The following is a 22,710-nucleotide window of genomic DNA, read 5'->3' as shown; positions in this document are numbered from 1 at the left end:
TCCATACATATCTGTCAAGATTGCAAGGAGTCTCAGTTTGAATACTTAACGTTTTATTTTATGTGGCAAACAGTTTCAGAACACTTTTTTGGTTCTTAAGTACAAATTTGTACCAATATCTGTGAAGCTACATTTACATATAGATCAACAATCATTCAGAATCCAACACTGCAGGTAGTACACTGATTTGGACACTTGAGCACTGGCTTTTTCTTTTTCTTTTTCTTAAGGCAAAGACATGAACTATGAGTGGGGTCATTTCCAGTGTTTCCTTTCGTGCAGCCCTTTGTCAGAGCCCCTTTACAGGAGGGGATTTTTTTTTTTTAAATCCCTCATTTCTGCCTAGCCGTGTCAGAAGGCCACGTCCAAAAGAAACAACTACATTTCCCAGAATCCTCCCGTTTGGGAGGATGACATTAGTAAACACTAAATAAAACAACACAGCTGTTCCTTTAGAGAACATTAAGGCACACAAGCAAGGATGAAACTGATTGACAGGTGTTTTGGACACAATCAGACATCAAGCAAGACTCTCAACAAATTAGTCCATTTAGAATGAATACAGTGACAGAAATATGAAGCGGTTCGATGACACTATGCAGGAGATATTCCTTTGGTCAGCAGCAACTCTGATGCAAATGGGTCCCTTTTTGTAGTTCAAACTATTACTGTAAACTGGAACTCAGAACCACCTACACTGATGGTCCACACAGACAGAAAGGCAGTCGGTGAAACAAAAGCAACTGTGTTAAGTCATGCTTCTGACCAATCACAGACAATCAGCATCAGAGAGGAAGTGTAGCTACGGCTGAAGCAAGAGATCAACTGATTTGTTTGTCAATGAAGACAAATTTACAGGTTAACATAGAAAACTGCATCCCTGTAAGACATTTTGTACCAGCTATGGTCAACTGATGTGAATACCTTTGGATACAGGAGGAAAAGAGTTAGTATTTTAAAATATATGCCGTAGGTAAAGTACAAAAAGTTAACCCTTTACTTTTTTAATATTAGCTCTACAATGACATCACTTTAAGACTGAGAATGCTGGCTTGGTAATGTGACTTATTTCTCCCGTATTGCACTGTATAATGTTGTGAACATGCAACTGTCCTTTGTACCAAAACATTAACCTGACATTGGAAAAAGATTGTTCAATCACCATGTTGAAAACCAGACAAAGTATCTAACCTTTAGTGGTTGACATTCATTCTTTTAGATTGTACCACTGACAGAGTACCACAGATTCTTCAAAAAACTTATTTGAAATGATATTAATTCAATCATCAGCATACATATATTTCAGTTGGATGTTAGCCTTGAGTATGTGCTGCAATACTATCCATCTGGACTGTGTAAAGTTATGCCGAGGTTAAGAGTGAATATATCCCTTCATAAATCCAGAAAAGAAAAAAAATATTCATAACTCAACTCTGAACTGATGGCTCAAACCTCTAACTGTTGACACGTACTAACAGTAAATACTTAACCAACAAAAAGCCATAACAATACTGTTTCATGTAAATAAATACATCGGGGTATATAGTGCCTCATGTTGGGTATGGCTGTCTCCTATTGTGTGACCAGACAAGATCAGGGAGAAGGCTTGGGGGCATTCAGAGCGAGAGCCTACGGTTTACACACACACACACACACACACACACACACACACGTAAACACACAGACTGCTCTCATCTCCACTACCAACCATACGAGGACCTGATCTGAAGGTAACTCATTACGAGATGATTCAATTAATGGGAGAAATATTGACTGGAGAACAAATAAAAATAATAATAACCAAAGCAAATCATTTTGTATATAAAAACACAAAAAATACCTGTAAACCAATATTCCATATTAAAATACAAGAATACAACACACGAAACAAAGGAAACAGATCAAAAGAATACACTGAGAATACAAAACAATTAGCTACAAAAGTAAAATAGTGAGGCCTTGATTCGGACGGACGGATTCTGAAGATCAAAGTCTGATCACGATCTAATTAAACTTTTTTGTTTTTAAGTCCACTAAAAGTCACTGAATCCAGAATGATACTGAAACATTTGACCTTTTGACCTATCAGCCCCCTTGTTCAGTAGGTGCTTGCTTTAGGCTTTGGCCCTGCAACCCTGTGCATAGAGAAAATACATGATCAAAAAATACCTATATTTGCATATATTTAGCTTCAAGGGGGCAGCTACCCTACAGGCAAAATATCTAAGTAATTTTAAAGTGCATAATACTGATACAACAGCAAAACATGAACGCAAATAGTACTACTGTTACTATTATATCTTATGTTGCATTCTTCCTATCCCTTTCCTGCATGCTCTGCACAATAGCTGTACCTCTCCCTTATGGCAGAAACATTCTCCTTCACAAACGACAGATTTGATCAGACACAGAATACATAGAGCACCACAATAATGGCACTGATGGATCGATGCCTTGTTTCTTTTCTTCAGGCCCCTTTTTGGCACGTTTGACTTTCAGTGGTGGCCTGAAGTGCCCACAAGAAGCAAGGCTGGCATACATAGTCCCAGAGAGGCTGAGATGATCTCCGCCGAGGTGGCGAATGGGTGGGTGGGGGGCAGGGGTTGCAGTACCTGGGGAACAACCGAAAAATGTGGATCTCACCAGCGGCCGCTAACACTCGCCATGTCGGCGTGGAACTGCCGTGGAAGACGACCACTGGCACCACCATCTAGGAAAGATGAGCGAATGTTGGGCGGATCAAAGAGTTTCCGACGGTTCTTATTCAGTTCTGGGAAATGGAGGGAGGAAAGACATTGTAGGAGAATGTTTGATAGAAAACACATTGCTTGTTATCCAGGAAAACGCTTAACAGTTCCATAAAAATATCTATAAATGCGGACGCCAATTCAAAATTCACAGAGCCCTCTTCAATAAAGTCGCTCACAAACTTCTCACACTCACACTCACACACACTCTCACACACACACACCTGAGATGGCCAGCAGCATTTTCCGGCGAGCTCCGAATGTGGTGATGCCGAGCTCCTTCAGGTCCTGGTCGGTGAGTGTGAGGAACGTCTGCAGATCAATCTGTGTGTGTGTGTGTGTGTGTGTGTGTGTGTGTGTGTGTGTGTGTGTGTGTGTGTGTGTGTGTGTGTGTGTGTGTGTGTGTGTGTGTGTGTGTGTGAGAGAGAGAGAGAGAGAACCATTTATGAGTGAGAGAGAAGCCTCTGTGACCTCAACATCTGCTTCACTTAACCCCAACCCTACCCCCTATCCAATCAGTAATCAATAACATATATGGCAGAAATCCATCTTCATTTTGCTGAGACTGAAAGAAAAGCGGGCCCTAAACCCTCACTGGAGCCACCCCTCCTTCCGCTCAGTGTTGTGCCTGCATGCTAATCTGTGCTAACCCTCTGGGTCACCTTATGTTGCAACAGATCCCTCTGGTGGGGAGGGCAGAGAGCTTACAGAGGCGCTGCATGGGAATGGCCCCTGCTTCTGCTGATAACACTCATGGCATTAGAGATCTTCCTATGCCTTCAAAAAGCTGCACCAATAATACTACTGCCTCTACAATGGTTTCATCCAATACCATCCCAGCAATCTACAAAAAAAAAAAAAAAAAAATGGCCTCTAAATGGTCAATGTGCTGTCAGAAAAAAAATCTATTTCAGAGACCCCCGCCCCAAGGTTTTTGCACTCTTCTCCCAGGAAGCCAATTACTGGCATCCTGGCAGTTTTTGCTTGTGGCAAACCAGCAGGCTCTCGGGTTCACTCACGCCCGGCTCCCAGAGAAAACCTGCCAGGCCACACGGCAGCATCTTTTTCACCTCTTCGAATCGGAGCGCCTCTAAGTGAACATGGCACATGCCAGGAGGGGGGGGGGGGGGAAAAAGAAAAATCCATTTTGCTTGTTCTTTCACCGGCAGCTTGCACGAGCGCCAGATTTACTCATTGGAGGAGATGGGGAATGACAAGTGTTGCAGCTCTGATGAGCTGACTGCTTGTTTCCACATGAGGATAGGAGAGGAGAGGGAAGCCAGAGGAATATTAATGAGAAAAGGGAGGACCGGGGCACAGCTCAAACCCAAACCTGAGGCCAGACAGCTGTCACTAGACAGCCTTACGTCTTAAGTTTAAGTAAATAGCACAAGTTTGACCATTACGTAGCTTCATCAACGTAATTGTCCATTAATAAATAGCAGATGGCAACACAGGATTTATAAAATTGTGCCATCCAGAACTGAAAGGGGTTCTGTGGTGTTTCTACATACAAAACCCATAATATAAAACTTGTTCCAATCGCTAACTCTAATGAGCACGCCAAAGTTGAAGAACGGACCGGAAGACGTAGTCAGGATTTCTGGAGTTTATTTCAGTGTGGAGACACCCTCTAAACATGTCGCTCCTACTTGACCTGGAGAATGTGTTGGCATTTATACCATTCAGTCAGGTAGAATACGGGGGTTGGGGGGGAAGAGACCATACCCTATAGGTAATGGCAGGAACAGGAGACAGTGGGGTGGGGGGTTCACCTGTGGGGGATCGGGGAGGGGGGTGAGGACAGAGGACAAAGGGTGAAGGTGTGTGTGGGGGGGGTGTTGATAGCAGGAATGAGGCTATCTTGGGGTAAGGGGTTCAGATGCTAATGGTTCAGGTCTCAGTGAGTACACATCCAGGAGTATGGGTTACAGAATCAGATGATACAAAATAATGCGACACTTAGTTCTTGTCTATTACAACAGTAGAATAGCAATATTCAGTTTCATCAGTCCCCCATATGAGCATTTCTATGCTCACACAAGAATTACCATGTAACAACCAAAAACATCAATATATGGTTCCATCACAATTATGGTCTATCACTTATCGTCATTTAATAATTGCAATTCTATATGATTATTAATGTAATTCTATACACAGTTGAAATCGTTACTTAAGGAATTGAAGAGGATATTGAGTCCTACCTCCTGCTGCTGGAAGACGTCTATGTATTTGCCCAGGCCCAGCTTGCTGAAGAGCTCAGGCAGCTCGGAGCCCTTCAGGGAGGCGTTCAGAGAGCAGCCATTGCTGCCGTTCATGGAGGAGATGCAGTCCATGTAGTTAGTGCCGCTCAGGTAGTGCTCCACTGCTGTCAGAGAGCACAGGCACGGACGAGGAGAGAGGAAGGAGGGGAAGTATGGTGAGTGATACAAGTTTCATCGTCAGGTTCACACTCATGTGCAGTTGCGGTAAATAAATACAGTCTGGATTTGTTTTTCATGTCTTTCACATGGTTTGTGCTCTGTGCAGTGGCTTCAGCAAAGATGTGGATCATGGAAAAAAACAGTGTCTGTACACTTAAATGTAAACGGCTGGACACTGAGTTGAGTACTAGCAATCCCATATCACCCTAACCACTTATGACATTCATAAATTCTGGTATTTACTTTCCACATCGCATCTTTTATGATCTGTCCCTGAGGATGTTTCCTGTTGGCAGCTCAAACTCCCGACACAGATGAACCAAAAGAGCTCCCTTGGCTGATGTTCCCTACATCCTGAGAGTTGCAAGAACATTTTGGCCACACCACAAGAGTCATCTCAGTTGAGAGACCTCATTATATATGATCTGACTTCATCAAAGTTCTTGAGGTTGAAACACCATCTGTGGTCCAAAGCTCTGATTATTCACTGTAAATAACTTATTTACAGTGAATGGGCAATGGAAGTGGTCAAGATGTATCCCTTTCAAAACCATTACAGTGTGCAGACTGCATAACCCTCTGGAAATTAATATTTTTGGCAGCATTCAAGTTGCAGAGTCCTGGCTTCCTTACTGTGTGCAGCTCTTCTTTGCCTAGCTCTGGTTACTCTAGTTACTCTAGAAGTAAGTGGACTGTATAGGGAATGTGTTAAGCTGGTGTCTGGGTCAGTCTGAGATTCTTAAGAGATTGCTGTCTTCACCAACCAGATTTATTCATCTTTCGCTTTGGACTGCCGACGGATGGCGGAAATTCGGAGTGTCCCTGAATTCTGCTCGCCGTGCCATTTCCGGTAGTGTTTGCGATACGCTCCCGCCAGTTGTCTGATTCGATGCCGTTCCCGATACATTCCCGACTCCCGGAGCGAGACAGGGAGAGAGGAGAGTCCTATAGAGCAGGAGAAATGGTCACATGATCAGCCTAAAGCGCCACTTAACCAGCTTTTGCAAGGTTAAGACAAGCTGTAGAAACTATACTTCTCTCTCTCTGTGTGTGTGTGTGTGTGTGTGTGTGTGTGTGTGTGTGTGTGTGTGTGTGTGTGTGTATTGTGAGAAAGAGAGAGAAAGAGAGAGAAAGAGAGAGAGAGAAAGAAAGAAAGAAAGAAAGAAAGAGAGAGAGAGAAAGACAGAGAGATTGTGTTCTTTTGTGTACCTCATATGTAGTGCTCATGGTGGGTTTGTATGAGATGTGGTTGGCTCGGCGGAGCTCCTTAATGGTTTCGGCCGGCATGGACTTTGAGAAGCCCAGACCACTCCATGTGTTGGTGGGAGTCCGCACCTCTGTAACCACTGGCTTCTTCAACATGGCTGCAGAGTAAGAAATAGACAAGGACTGAGAAAACATGCAAACAGCATAGCATTCCTCTCTGCAAACTTATAGTAAATATTCAAACAGCATAGCACTCCTGTGTGCAAACTTATAGTAAATATGCATCGATGGAGGTAGGACACACATTTAGCACACCACTGTCAAACTGAAAATATGGACAATATGGGGAGGACCAAGAGCTCCGACAGCTCTGCTGGTACAGCAAGGGTGGTAACACCACCAAGGTCATGGGTTTGATATCCAGGGAGCACACACACATACACACTGATGATAATGTATATCTGTAAAGGAAATTGCTTAGGATAAAAGCATCTCATAAATCTGTAAATGTAACTAAATGTGAGAAAATGTAATGAACAATCTGGGACAATCTGAATGACTAGCACACAGCTGAACGGGACAGGGCAACTTACCTTTGGTTGCCAGCAGCTTCTTCTGTTCATAGTCAAAGACCTGAATGGTGATGAGGAAACACACATGAGAAACTGGACTGCTACAGAGGCCTATACCGTAAAGTAGATCCACATTTGAAAGTAACACTACACATAGACTATTTCTGTGGACTGGGAGGTAAGGGACCGATTCTGCTTACAAAAACAAAGTCAAATTATATATCGCACTGTCAAGAATACAAATCAAAACATTTCATTGGTGCAATACAAACGTAAGTCAAACTGTATTTGAAGGCCATAGAAAAGAAGGAGACGTCCTGGGAAAATAAAACCGAATCCACCCTAAAACAGCATTGCCATTCATAGAAGTAGAAGGTGACACTTATGAATGTGCTGTACAAAGTTTTAAAACAAATAACGAGAGGCCAATTTAGATTATATCACGTATATTAAATCACGACTTGGCACAGACAAGCCAGTTTTCATAGAAGTTTTCATCCTACAATTACAATTTTTTCCGTCAATTTCCTCTTTTGGGCATTTGGCAATGACAATGAAATTCAAAGAGGTTTTCTTATTGTTTCTAATACTCTCCCTTCCTGTCTGAATATCAGCTACTCTTTCAGACCACTTCAAAGTGTGTAATGTAATTACTCAGTACATGTTTGTGTACTTCACAGTGTAGTGCATGACAACAGAGTGTCAGGTCATTACTATGCATTGCAGTGTAATAATGTGTATTGTGAGTACCTGTACATTGTAATGCATATAAAGCGTGCCTTTGCATTATTTATGTAAACGGTTGTGAAACATAGGTACATGTACGCATTCGTAGGAAGTAATGAGTTTTTGGAGGGTCTGTGGGTATCAGTGCAAGTTGAATACTCGGGTTTTGCCAGTAAGTGATGGTGCCATTTTGATACCTCCATGTTGGCGTAGGTGGCGGACTGCGGCCCCAGCCCGATCCGCTCATAGTTCTGCTGGGCTGCCCTCTCAGCTGCCCGTTCACTGCCAGGAGCCCGTTTATCCCCCAGTGGGCTCTCTGAGGAGCTGGCGTCAGCGTCAGACAGCAGGCAGTCCGAACTAGACACACACATTCACATGCCTCATCAGGACCATCGAGCAAGATGAAAGAATCGGAATAAGGTACCAACACTGTTTGGAGGCAGACACTTTCTTTGATAATTAAAGAAAATCAACAGATGAATTACCTTCTCTATTTTTTTATTAGAGAAAAAGCTTTTCCTTGTCACAATTATGACTTTCTATGAACAATGCAATAATCGATGCATCTTGCATTTCAACACAAAACGGATGTGTAAAAATTAAATAATTAAATAATATATATATATATATATATATATATTTGGTAAAAAAATCGATTGTTAACTTTTATGAATCGAGACAGAATCGTTCTAGAGAGAATCGAGAGAAATCGAAGAATCGATTTTTTCCCCACCCCTAATATATACACACACACACACACACACACACACAATACAACACCATATATTGTCTGAAGCAAGCACACATTACGTAACAAGCCACATTTTAAAGAGATAAGAACATAACAGTGTGGATAATGTTTGTTTTTGGTTGTGTGGAGGTTGCAGCATAACTTACTGCAGGTGGGAGTTCTTGGTGCCCTGCAGCAGCTCCACAGTCTGCCTTTTCCCTGTCTTACAAGACGCCAGCATCTGCTTCAGGTCGTTCCCATTGGCCGAGTGAGACGGACTCCTGGGCATGCCCACTTCAACAAAAGTGTCTGAACCTGGAGTGAGCAGCAGACGGTAGAGGAGTGTATATGACCAGGGATCATCTGTAGTGGTTAGTGTGGTTGGTTTGTTTTGACCATGGACCATATGTAGTGGTTAGTGTGGTTGGTGTGTCTATGAATATAATAAATCATATTTATTTATATAATAATATAAATTAATATGTGCACCTGCTTGGAGTGGTGTGGATTTGAGATGCATTTACAGGACAGGACAGGGCCTCTGCTAGTTGAGTGTGTTTTGTTGAGTAGTTGTTGCTAGTTGAATTGTGTGTGTGTGTGTGTGTGTGTGTGTGTGTGTGTGTGTGTGTGTGTGTGTGTGTGTGTGTGTGTGTGTGTGTGTGTGTGTGTGTGTGTGTGTGTGTGCATGTGTGTGCATGTGTGTGTGTGTGCATGTGTGTGCATGTGTGTGCATGTGTGTGTGTGTGTATGTGTGTGCATGTGTGTGCATGTGTGTGCACGTGTGTGTATGTGTGTATGTGTGTGTGTCTGCATTTACCTTCATCAGAGCTGGACTTGCTGGACAGCGGTTCTGCTGGGTTGTGTGTGTTGGGCTGAGGGGAGGGGTCACAGTGAGCTGGACTCAGGACCACATCAGCCAGAGAAGCAGCGGACATGCGACCGTACACAGAACCAGGATGCTGTTGCACACACACACACACACACACACACACACAGAAAAATTAAGAGGGAATACCCAACAGTACCTTTCCACAATCTTCCTGTGCAAATGATGTCAAACACATTTACACAGAATACAGCATCACGAGGGGAAATGGTAAACTACTGTACACACACACACACACACACACACACACACACACACTACTGTACACCATTAATGTCACCCATATTTAATGCCCTCCTTTGAAGCTGCCCAGGGGGAATATTACTTTACCCTTTATGCCCAGCGTATTCCTGCAAGGGCAGCAGAAACTCAAGCACTGGCGCCTGGCTGGGCCGGCAGAAATATCAGAGAGGAAGTGGTAGACGCTTAGGGTGTGTGAGTGTATGTAAGGGTGTGTGAGTGTATGTAAGGCTGTGTGTGTATATGTAAGTGTGTGTGTGTGTGTGTGTGTGTGTGTGTGTGTGTGTGTGTGTATGTAAGGCTGTGTGAGTGTAAGTGTGTGTGTGTGTGTGTGGGAAATTAATCATCTTAAATAGTCATTGAGGTGGCAAACTGTGGCCAAAGTATGTGTATTTGCCTGTGGGGGGGGGGGGGCTGCATTGGTGTATGTGTGTGTGTGTGTGCACGTGCACGTACACGTACACGTGTGTGTGTGTGTGTGTGTGTGTGAAAATTACCTTGACATGGCCATTAAGGTGGCAGTCTGCGGTAGGTCCGCCTGTGGGTTTGTGGATGGGGGTGAGGCCGGGGGGAGGGGAGGGGGTGCTCTGGGTGAAAGCCTGCACTCCAGACAGCAGCATGCTGCTCAGAGAGGCCTGGGACGCAGGGTGCAGCATCAGGGCAGACGAGAAGCCTGAGAGAGAGAAAGAGAGAGAGAGAAGGAGAAACAAAAGGGAACAGAGAAAGAGAGTGAGATATGATATATGATATATGATGTTCTGTTCTGTTGTACATTCAGAAATGCTCTGTCAATACAAAGAGAGTTTTGTCATGACAATAAAGCTCATATGAATGTCAATTAGAGAGAGAGCTAGAGAGAGCGAGAGAGAGAGAGACTGATTTTAGGCCAGTTCTCCATCTGGTAACACTCCCAATCCATTTCTACTTATGAGGTGCTGTTTGTTAATACATAAAAACACACAAATACAATATGTGAAAACCAGGGAGACTTGTCTTCTATCTTAGCGAGTGGTCACTGTTCATTCTGAGCCTAAGAAAGAGCACCTACTATATGACTGAAGCTAAGGAGCTTGACCCACAATACCCCTGTGACCCCTTTCAGAGGCAGTCACAGAGAGTGGCATTGCACACCATACCATTTTCTAGTCACAAAGAGTCACAAAAGATTCCAGTTTTTAACTTCTTAGCCCTATTTAACCCTTCCCCTCAAACAGGAAAGAGGCTGACAAGCCCTAGGGAGGCCACCAGTATGAATACACATTTGTTCATAAGTTGAACTGCCAGGTCAAATTAAGTTAAAAGGGTAACTAAATAGAATGGGGAGGCCCCACAGTATAGCACCCTCTGCTGGAGTTACACAGACATGTCAGGGGAAAGGATGCGTGTGTGTTTGTGTGTGTGCACGAGTGTGTTTACCCTCACCTGATGGTCCACCACACTAGACCACACAAACACACACACAGTACCATCTGGACATTCTGCTCTCTGTGCTTTTTCAGGGGGTTGTATATCTTTTCCAAAAACACTAACTAACTAACTAAAAAATAATGGCTAACATACTTCCCGAAGACTTTGAAATTTTATTTCTGTGGTGGTGGTGGGGGGGTACTATACGAGCTCCACACTCACACTGTGTGCTGGAGGAGGTGGTGGTGGGGGGGGGTACTATACGAGCTCCACACTCACACTGTGTGCTGGAGGAGGTGGTGAGGGCGTTGGTCCAGAGGGAGGCGGTGCAGGGCCCTGGGGGGGAGCCCACACTGGCTTTTGACCCGTTCAGGGCTGAGTTTGGGGCTGACGACCCGTTCAGAGAGGGCCCTACTGCAGAGCTGAGGAGGCCTGGGAAAGAGCGGAGTGATTGATAGAAACTGATTGAGTAATCATTGGTAAGGGTCAGTATTAGCAGACATGTAGATACACAACACAAACGAACACAGTAGTATAGGTAAATATACTCCCACCCCCCACCCCACTAAGATACTCAAACACTGTCAACATACACAAAACCACAAAATCGAATTACTGATAAGTTAGCTACCTATTATTTCACGATAATGATTGGTCATTATTGTCATGTAATTCCTCAGCTAACCTGACTGTAACGTCTTGCAGGTCAGGTTAAGCACAGCACATGCCACAGGAGTGAGGAACATGTACTCTGTACTACAAATTAGCTTTTGATCCCATCTCACTGGGGGAAAAAAAACTCAAATCTCTTGACTCAAATCTCTATGGCATGTTAAGTCGCACGGGACCATAATGACCAGTGTCTGCAAATCTGCAGAGCTTCATTTTTACTGAAACGTGTCCCAAACATGACTGCCAGGGACATGGACGAGAGAGGACCGTGGTTTCAGGAGTTGAAAATAGAAGGCTAAAATAAGGTTGGTCTACTTGGCTTCAGTGGCCTGTAATCTGTGAGGGAACCCGGAGTGATTGCAGAGGACCGAAGATCTAAAGATCCGAATAGCATATTGGTCTACCGTTCTTCATCGCTTGTCTTCCTTTTGGCTATCATAACTTTCATTACTCTGAAGGTTCCAGCTAAGGGGATGGTCATGTTTCCAGGAAAGAAAGCCTTAAACCCACTTTCAACCAATATTTAGTTTTAATCAGTGAGACATTAAAAAGAATCTCAAAAAGAGTCTCATTTGTCATACCCTGTCAACACCCAGGGAACAAAGACAACCTCTATGAATAGTGAGTGACTTATCCAGCAAAAATCTGCTCCTCTAAGAAAGTCTACAGTCATGGTGAAGAATTCAGAATTGTAAACAGCAGGAAACTGATCACAGAACAGCTGGAATGATGAAGCGTATTCTGCATACCACAACAGCAAGTCATTAGCAGTGTTCTAGAAATAGAACGCACATCAGCTGTAACCCATTAGCGTGTCAGTGTCTTGGATGCCACTGCCACACTTAAAATCAGAAGTTTACATAAAACACAACAGCTATTGTGAGGAGATTACCCAGAGTGCTTAGCCCCAGGCCAGCTGAGGCAAGGATGTCCAGGCCAACCGGACAGAGGAGGGTGGGTGAGGAGGCGTGGCCATTGGAGGAAGGAGAGTGGCCATTGATGCTGGGCGAGCTGATGTCACGGTTTTCCAGGCCCAGCAGAATCTTCCGGGCTTCGTACATGTTCCCCGCATTCCTCTCTACGCTCTTCACGATCACAGACTGAAAAAAGGCAGGATACTGAGGTCAACATATGTATACACACTTAGAATGCATTGATGAGGATCTTCTTGTCTAAATCTTTTTGCTATCCTGGATTCTGTAGTCTAGGGAACCCTTTAAAAGGTAAAAAGAATCACGGGCAAACAAACAACTTTGTGTGTGGGACAGGCGTCAGAACCCGTGAGTGTACCCTCTGAGTGCACTCTCTTAGTGCACTCTCTTAGTGCACTCTCTTAGTGCACTCTCTTAGTGCACTCTCTTAGTGTACTCTCTGAGTGTACCCTCTTAGTGTACTCTCTTAGTGTACCCTCTGAGTGTACCCTCTTAGTGTACTCTCTTAGTGTACCCTCTGAGTGTACTCTCTTAGTGTACTCTACCCTGCATTCTAGTGGCAGACTGAGATGAGGGTTGAACATGTTGGGTTTGTACGTGTCTCTTCTGCAGGAGAGTGGGAATGTGGTGTGCATGTGTGACTGGGTGGAATAGGAGTCATCCAAAACAAAGCCCTTGAAATTGATGTTGGAAAGAGTCTGAGATTCCTGTTCTTTCTCTCTCCTTCCTGTTTATGTGAGCTTGTGTATGTGCATTGCATCTGCATGTGTGCTAGTGTATGTGTGTGTCAATGCTGTGGGTGCGCGTATCTGTCTGTGTGTGTGTGTGTGTGTGTGGGTGTGCGTATATGTGTGTGTGTGTGTGTGTGTGTGTGCGTGCGTGCGTGCGTGCGTGCATGCGTGCATGCGTGCGTGCGTGCGTGCGAGCGTGCGTGCGTGTGTATTACCTTGCTTGGTTGTCTGGGTTTGGGTTTGATGCTGATGAAGACGTCCAACTGTTCCATGAGGGCACTGACACACTGCGGCTCCACGTCCTCCTTCACATCAAAAATCAACACCAGCGGCAGACAACCCTGTATTACATACACACACACACATAAACAAAGATTAACCCTTGTGTTGTCTTAAGGGACAAAAAATGACACTCCACATGTGTAAAAACAGACAAAACCGTCTAAATAATATTTTCTAAAACCGTCTAAAATATATTCATTACTTTTCCTAGAGTGACCCCATCTTTATAAAAGTGAAACATTGCCTTTATTCATATTTCTATGAAAGCTATACACCACCATGGTACAAAGGTTTTCTTGGGGTAATTTTGACCCAGCAGTTATAAAATCATTTACACACCACAAAAAAACTCCCCTTCTCAACCCCAGGAGGTTTACAGACAAAATAAAAAAAAATTACTGAATTTCTGAACTGAACTGAATTTCAGACAAAATAAACATTTCTTGAAAGCACTGTTTACTAATTGAGAATGCAGTCAGAGGATATAAAGGTGCTGCAGATGACTGTGCCCCCAGTTCTCTTTGCTGAAGCCACGAGTGCATGTGTCAGTGCCCAACAGGTCTGATTTGATTGGTTCAGATGTCCGGGAGGAACAACAGAACAGTGATTTAGAAAAGCACACACACTTGCATGCTGTCCTAAATGTGCTGATTAGAGTTGATTGATTTTTGTTCTGTATCTATTACTTTATTTCATTCTTATTGTATTTATTGTTGTTGTTCATACACCTTGTCCGTGGGGGGCATGGGTTAAAAAAAATGGGAGAAGTATTTTTTAGTTCAATTCCTCGTTGTACAGTATATAAGAATATATCGCTAGGTTGCCAAAACCCTGTTATTGTTTCTCTTCAACACAATGCATTCAAAGCTAGTTTTAGGCTTGGCTATACAAATGCTCTTGCTAAAAGAATAATGTTTACACCTATGCAGTACCTTTAACAATAACAACATCCTCAACAACAACAAACCTCTACTTCAGTAAGAACAAGTGGTGTCCACTGATTAAATTAAGTCTATCCACACTGTGAAGATATTCACAAAGTTGGTGATGAATGATAAAATAGATTTGCAAAATTGATTTGGGATTCAATTAACCAATCAATCAATCAATTATTTTAGGGGTTTAATGAAAGCAGGTACTTTACAGCATACAGAATTTTAAGACTATCCAAGGTTTAAGGGAAGGCACTAAATATTCAGATGGTAAAAGACATGTAGTGGACACAGTCTTTTACCAGGTGGTGTGCATGTTTGCTTGTAGGATGGATGTGTGTGTGTGTGTGTGTGTGTGTGTTTGATGTGCATGAGTGTGCGTTTGTGTCTGTGTGCCTGTGTGTCTTGTCTGTCTGTGTGTTTTGTCTGTTTGTGTGTGTGTGCGCGCGTATGTGTGCGCGCATGTGCGGGTGTGCGTGTGTGTGTGTGTGTGTGTGCGTGCGTGTGCCTTTGTGCGTCATGTTAGTCTCTGATTTAAGGGTCCACATAACACAGGCAGGGAATCTTGCAGAGGGTGGAAATTCTGACAGTATAATGACTTTGTTTTCCTGCAGAGGATGTTTAGAAAGAAGATGCATGTTCTCTTGATAGAACCAAACAATCAGGTTGTCTCAACTACCAATTACCCAGTGTGTTTTAAGTTGGGAAAGAGCCCAATTTAGATACCCTCGCACAAGGAGACCAAGACAGAGATATCTATGGGTCAACTATCTGTTGTGGTTGTAGGGTTGAACTAACAGTTGTGGTGTAGCTACACTGTAAGGCATTCCACCAATGCTACTCTACTGTGAGGCGACCCTTAGACACGCAGCTCAAAGGAGTTGAATGAGGAGTTCAGTTAAGTAAGGATATTTATGGAACATGTTGACCAAACCACTCCAGGAATTCAGGCTCCTTGCCAGCACTGTCATGCTGTAAACCCTACCCGACACAGACAAAGTACCCCCCCCCCCCCCCCACACACACACACACACACACACACACACACACACACACACACACATAGTTTCATGGTCCCACAACACAACTCTGAAACACAAAAACACATGGTCTTTGTCTACTTCTCTGTCTGTCTGTCTGTCTGTCTGTCTGTCTGTCTGTCTGTCTGTCTGTCTGTCTGTCTGTCTGTCTGTCTGTCTGTCTGTCTGTCTGTCTGTCTGTCTGTCTGTCTGTCTGTCTGTCTGTCTGTCTGTCTGTCTGTCTGTCTGTCTCACACACACACACACACACACACACACACACACACACACACACACACATAGTTTCATGGTCCCCAAAATACAAACACACATGGTCTTTCTCTCTCTCTTTCTGTATTCCTGTGCGTCTGTCTGTCTCTCACTGTCATACAGACACACGCACACGCGCACGCGCACACACACAACTCTGAAACACAAAAACACATGGTCTTTGTCTGTCTGTCTGTCTGTCTGTCTGTCTGTCTGTCTGTCTGTCTGTCTGTCTGTCACACACACACACACACACACACAGTTCCACATTCAGATGCACACACCCCTACACAGTCTGGGTGTTTTTTGTGCCCAGTACCATGAGGTGCTGCCTGGCGAGGCAAACGGCGTCGACGGAGCCCTGGATGTAGACGGTGGACTTGCGGTGCGTGTGCGGCGTGCTGGGGTCCGGGAAGTGGATCTGGGCGCCGGTGCGCTGGCTGATGTGCTTGACGTTGCTGCTGTGGCGGCCCATCATGAAGAGGTGGTGCTGGGGTGCGATGTCCAGCTGGGTGCTCACCGCCACCGCGCTCGCCAGCGAGCCCGCCAGGTGCTCCAGGAGCAGGGCCATGCCTCTCTGATGCACACACACGCACACACACACACACACATGCACACACACACAGAGAAAGACACATACACACACACACAGAGAAAGACACACACACACACACACACACACACACACACACACAAAAACACACACAGAGAAAGACACACACACACAGATACAAACACAAATGCAAAGCAACACACACACACACACACACAGAAACACACACACAGAAACACACACACACACACACAGAAACAAACACACACACACACACACAGAAAAACAGTTGAAATGGCAAACCCGATGATCCAACTGTGCAAAATCTCGAAGCAAAAACCTTTTGGGCTGGTTTCCCAGACGGGGATTACACATTTTTGAATGGGTAGTCTCCATTATAAAAAGGCTTCTTTGTAATAATCCATGCCCAGGAAACCACCCTTATAAGAGCATCACAGAAACACATACAGTCTTTGGTGTGTCGGGGCGATCAAATATCTGACTGCGGCACGTTATCCTTCATTACTGCACACACCACAGTCAAGCAGAGTTTCCCTCTGCACTCCTGCCAGACCACAGCATGGCCTAGTTTCTGCCTTCTCTTTGCCCAGTAACCCCTCCAAACCATATGGACTGATGAGAGAGAGAGAGAGAGGGATTTTCATGAACGCTTGAACTGGTGCATGTGTGAGTGTTTGTGTGTTTTCTCTCATAATGTATATTGTGTGTTTGGTGTGTGTGTGTTTGTGATCAATCAGGATACAAGTCTGTGTATGTTCATTGGATGCTGGCTAAAAGGAGAAATAACTGTTCTTTGTGTGTATTTCTAATCTATGTGAGGTTGTGTATGTGCACTGAATCCATGTCTATGGCTGTGTATCAAATCGCGTACTTGCGCACTTCAAACACTGACTTTCAGAGCGTAGGGCGTTCACATTCACAAAACCAGCAGAATTCAGGTCACTGAAAGTACCCTGAATTTGGTCCGCCATCTTTGTTTAAAATTTCCAGTTGGCCGGAGGGAGCTGGCGCACAGATTTATGGGTAAAAGGCTGGTAGATTTGCGCCCGTCACTTCCGTCAAATGGTTAACGTAAGTATTCCATTTTAGACAACACTAATCAGCGACGGAACGCACTAAAGATGTAAGTGCGTATGGCGCACTACGCCTGTATTGCAGTGTACTTCGTAAAGTACTCGATATGAGACGCAACCTATGTGTGAGGTTGTGTGTGTGCACTGAATCCATGTCTATGTGTGAGGTTGTGTGTGTGTGCACTGAATCCATGTCTATGTGTGAGGCTCTCCCACACCCAACCCCTTCCCTTACCCAGGCTCGTATGCCCGAAGGGATCCCTCTCCATTATTGTTGACTATTAATTCTGTATATTATTATATACAGTATATATATATATATATATATATATATATATATATATATATATATAAATCTTCTTTTACATTTAATGGAATCATGTATACATCATGTACATATGTTGCATGTGTGCTAATATGCTTTATTCTCTGATCCGTGTATGAATCCACCTGCTTGCTACCGATTCTCTCTGTGTGAATTCAACCATGTTTTTTGTATGTGTGAGTGTGTATACACGCCGGTGTGCAGAATCCATCCATGGATCCAGTCGTCGTCCCCCCCCCGCCCCCCGCCTAACTGCGTGGCTCACCTGCACAGCAGAGGCGTTGTTCTGGGATCCGCGCACCACCCCGGTGGCCCCGTAGAGGCGCGACGGAGGCTTGAAGGAGACGGTGAAGCTGTAGGTCTGACACAGGTGCTGCAGGGTGGGGGAGCTGGGGTCGGCCTGGACCAACGCAGGTAACTCAAACATCAGCACCAGAGGCAGCAGCTCCTGAGAGAGAGAGAGAGAGAGAGAGAGAGAGAGAGAGAGAGAGAGAGAGAGTAGAAGAGAGAGAGGCATAGAGGGCGAATGAGTCGGAGAGTAAGAGAGACAGAGCCAGAGAGTGAACAGACAGATAAATGAGTGTCTTGTGTCTTGAGCAGTAGAGAGAGGAGAACAATCAATCTTTGACATCTTGGGTTGCTCCTGTGCTGGGAACAGGCTAAATGTTCCCAGCAGTCTGGAGGAGGAAGGAGCTCTTGGCCACTCTCTGCTCACCTACTCACAGCTGCACCAACCCTTCACTGGAACTCCATTCAGTACAGGTAGTACATCCAACACCTAATCAGATTTCATTAAACCACAATTCAAAATCCCACACACATGCAGGCACACTCTCTCTCTCACACACACACACACACACACACACACACACACACACACACACACACACACACACACACACACACACACACACACACACACACACACACACACACAGACCCACACACACAAACATCATTTTGACATGGTCAGCCAGCAGACACATAAATATTCATAAGGACATGGTGCCAGTAACTTAGAAGTAACTTATCACCAGTAACTTATCAAATCACCATTCATTACTGTGGCTATTCATAACAATGGCCTCAAGGGAGGGGGGGGGGGGATAACAGCTTTTGGCTTATTCCCTCCTTCTTTCCTTCAAATACAACAAGCAAAAGCAACAACAACAAAAACAACAACAAATGCCTCAATATGAAAATGACCTCTCGTGTTCTCTGGTCTCCTCAACTCCTCCACACACACACACACACGCGCACACAGACACACACACACACACACGCACACACGCACACACATACACACACACACGCACACACATACACACACACGCACACACATACACACGCACACACACACACACACACACAGAAATACAGGCGAGGTGCCAGGACTCTTGCTTGACTGAGAACTACAAACAGTATAAATTACCAGACAAAAAATGCTCAGTGATCAGACCCATATGTTCACACAGCTAACATTAAGATCATGTTTCCTTAATACCGCAAATGAAAGAAAGGGGGAAAGGGAAAGAGAAAGAGAAAGCGAGAGGAAGGCACAAGAAAGACTGTGTATGGTGTATGAGAGAGAGACAGAGTGAGTAAGACAGAGAGAGTGAGTGAGTGAGTGAGTGTGTCTGTATATGTCTGCGTGTGAATGAGAATGAGTGAGTGAGAAAGTGAGAGAGAGTGATTTTTTAGGACATCTTATAACCAAAAGTTTATAACATTTACAGTCACTGAACAAATATGTGGTTTAATAGACGGTCACAGAAAAGCCACAAAAAGAGTAGGTGCAATGTGCAAGTGCATGTGTGGAAATCCACTTTCCTTTCCCCTATTTCAGACACATGCTTTAAATACCAAGCACAAACATCCTAAGGGAATAACCTGAAGTGACCCGCTTAACACAGCTTGTTAATTAAAAGAACAGACTCTCAGACATGTGCTGGGAGCCTTAGATCCCTGGGATACTGTCCATTGAGGCTAGAACATATGTGTGCTTAATCTTCTGAATTTGCAAATATGGGAGAGACATCACCAGTAAGCTTCAGCGACTGTGGAAAATCCCCTCTGTCCATTACCTCATTCTCCTTCAAGTAAGATGGCAGGGGCACGCAAGGCACCTCTCCCCTAGCAAGAGTGTATTCAATAATATTACAACAAAAAACCTTGATCATTGCGGCTTACTATGATTGTACTGCAATTGTATCCTCGATTTTCTCTAATGAATCGTTTTTCCTGAGGATTTTCAGTGTGTTTTTGACCAAGAAAGAAGGATCATTCTTTTAGACTGCTTTAATAAAAACATTTAGAGCTTGATTTTCCAGTACTGAAGGACTGGAGTGCAGTCTGGCGGCAGTAATGGCAACATTAGTTTGTCATATAATATGAGCATGAGTTTCCTAGAGGTCTGCAAGTGTGGTCATCGTGGCCACGACTCACCAAAACAACAACAACAAAAATGCAAAGTTATTTTAATAACTACTGAAGTTCAAAGCTAAATTAATTTAACCTCAATATTTTTCTGTGTGTGTTAAAAAGGGGGTAGAAAGCCAACTGAAAGTAACTCTGCTTTAAAACATTTTAGTACTTATTAATTTAGAACCATAGCAAAACAGTAGCATAGCAGTGGCTTGGCCATCTATTTCCAATCATGATAAGCTTGTAGCAACAAAAAGCATAATTTCGAAAAACTATCTTTGTTCTGTAAAACCACTGCTTCTTATGGGTTTACCATCACTGAAAGAAAGCACACTGTAAAATAACGTGGCTTTTTTTCTTCTGGCAAAGCAATCAGCCCAAAGAAACATCAGAGTAGAGAAGAGTAGTGAAGAGTAGAGTAGAGTAGAGTAGAGTAGAGTAGAGTAGAGTAGAGTAGAGTAGAGTAGAGAAGAAGTGCACAGTTGTGTTTTTCTGTGGTCCTTTGCTCAGCAGGGATGTGTTTTTACTGTGGTCCTAATCATCTTGGGAATGGAGAACCCTGAGGACCAACACAAATACTCATGCAGTTCCACATCTCCACCCAGAAGAGCAGAGGAACACCGAGGGATGGGAGAGGCAGCCTGAGGATGGAAGCTGGACGGAGGCCTAGACATGTGCCAGTGGTCACGGGAAGGAATTCACTTCCAGAAGGGGATGGAGGGGAAAAAAAGAAGAAAATGAAATGAAACGACCACCTCATTCCTCCGGTTTCAGTCAGCCAACCCCACCTTGGCCTTCCCAGTGACCCCGGCCCCAGGGGGAGAGTGGGGCGCAGGCCTGCAGGCGGTGGGGATCTGCTGCCTGTGGCTGGCTGCACATGGTGGAGCTGGTGGAGCTGGTGGGTCGGCTGCAGTGGGTTCTGTGGCCTGAGGAGTGTGCACTCAGGAAGGGGAGCTCTCTGGTCGTGGGCCTGACAGCATGGCTTAAGGCTCCAGAGCACGGGCAGACTCACAGAGCCCAGATGCATTGAGGACACATACCATCAAAAAAATGTATAAAAAAAAACCACACACACACACACACACACACACACACACACACACAACACACATAAGAATGCACACATTAGCATATACACACACACACACACACACACACACACACACACAGCACACATACGAATGCACACACACACACACACACACACACACACACACACACACACACACACACACACACACACACACAAATATAGAGTGGATTTACTGCGCCGTGACAGAGGACCCGCAAAGCTCTGCACTAAACCCCCTGATGAAGAGTGGCTCCAAAAACATGCCTCACACAAACACAAACAGCAAGTCTGACAAGATGCCAGAGTACACATACTCAAAACAATGTTAGAGAAGAGCTACACTCACGCACACACACACCCACACACACACTCACAGCCAGGACAGTCGCTGCAATGCGCCAATGGAGAAAAACACTTGACGTCAGATGGCATGGAGATTCAGAGGCAAAAGTACAAGCTGACATCTGACGGTTGATGTAATAGCTGGTTATGTAAGAGGACAGTGACAACATTAGTCAAACCTCAGACGCACTCTGACCTCATGCTCTCTCTGAGTGCCACAGCCTTTTAGAAGACCAATGCCCTTCGGTCTCTATGGTCAGCACAGCGTTATCAAATGCATTTACATTATGGTCAGGAAGTGACCCATTGACAGTCACGTCAAAATGTAATAAAAACATAATAATGACAAACACCTTATTTCAATCCAATTTAAATATAATTTGGCCTGCTGGGCAGAACTCTTCCATATAAATAAGCCATTGTTAGTTCGTTTTGTTTACTAGCAGTACCATGTGCTAGGCAATGAAAAACAATGGCATCAAACCCACTAAATATAAACTCAAATAATGGAAGATATTTTAAAAAGATAGTTTAAACCATTTCTAGATTTGATGGTCAAGAAATAGAATTGCATGAACTCTGAAGTTCACACGCAATGCAAGCTGCCAGGGGTGGAATAATGTTTAAATGCACGCCACGCACCACCAAAGGGCTGTTACATTACTTTTATGATTAGTCATCTCAGTATAATACTAATACAGATTTTATATGTTATAAATAATGTCGGTAGGGTTTCTCCCATATCCCCTTTAGAGGGTGAACTTACTGTAATACACGTATAACTCACTGTGATAGTAATGCTTTTATTAGGAGTTAAGATGAATCATATATGAAACAGCCTGAAGACTAATAAATATTCGAAAGTCTAAGTGCTCCCTTGGTGAGAAAATGGGGATTGAACTTCTGCCTTGATCCTTTTCAGACAGGCTGAGAAAACACCAAATAAAGCAGCTTTGACCGGCGATTCTCTTTCTTAAAAACATCTTTTAAACAGCCAGGTGAGTTGTTTTAAAACAGAGCAGCACTAACCCTGAAGGCGCTGAGTTTTATTTTACAGCATCACACAAAGACACACACACACACACACAGACACACACACACGGTGACACACACACACACACA

General features: G+C 44.1%; 1 protein-coding gene across 1 annotated transcript in view; it reads right to left on the bottom strand.

The window, feature by feature from the left end:
- Positions 1–35: 35 nt before the first annotated feature.
- LOC105911573 (protein bicaudal C homolog 1-like) overlaps positions 36–22,710 on the bottom strand; it is a 39,100-nt gene continuing 16,425 nt past the window's right edge. The window contains exons 6-20 of the mRNA XM_031579323.1: positions 18,016–18,198; positions 16,098–16,355; positions 13,491–13,616; positions 12,505–12,712; positions 11,220–11,372; positions 10,031–10,206; positions 9,225–9,366; positions 8,575–8,722; positions 7,875–8,034; positions 6,973–7,012; positions 6,383–6,537; positions 5,938–6,118; positions 4,955–5,118; positions 2,972–3,071; positions 36–2,770 (exon numbers count right to left, since the gene is read on the bottom strand). Of these exons, the coding sequence (XP_031435183.1) occupies positions 2,640–2,770; positions 2,972–3,071; positions 4,955–5,118; positions 5,938–6,118; positions 6,383–6,537; positions 6,973–7,012; positions 7,875–8,034; positions 8,575–8,722; positions 9,225–9,366; positions 10,031–10,206; positions 11,220–11,372; positions 12,505–12,712; positions 13,491–13,616; positions 16,098–16,355; positions 18,016–18,198 (2,325 nt within the window). The 3' untranslated portion in view covers positions 36–2,639. The remainder of the gene's footprint in view (positions 2,771–2,971; positions 3,072–4,954; positions 5,119–5,937; positions 6,119–6,382; positions 6,538–6,972; positions 7,013–7,874; positions 8,035–8,574; positions 8,723–9,224; positions 9,367–10,030; positions 10,207–11,219; positions 11,373–12,504; positions 12,713–13,490; positions 13,617–16,097; positions 16,356–18,015; positions 18,199–22,710) is intronic.

This window comes from Clupea harengus, chromosome 13 (genome assembly GCF_900700415.2).
Source record: "Clupea harengus chromosome 13, Ch_v2.0.2, whole genome shotgun sequence".
Classification (NCBI taxonomy): domain Eukaryota; kingdom Metazoa; phylum Chordata; class Actinopteri; order Clupeiformes; family Clupeidae; genus Clupea; species Clupea harengus.
Note: the sequence above shows the minus strand (reverse complement) of the source record. Positions and strands in the feature narration are given on the sequence as shown.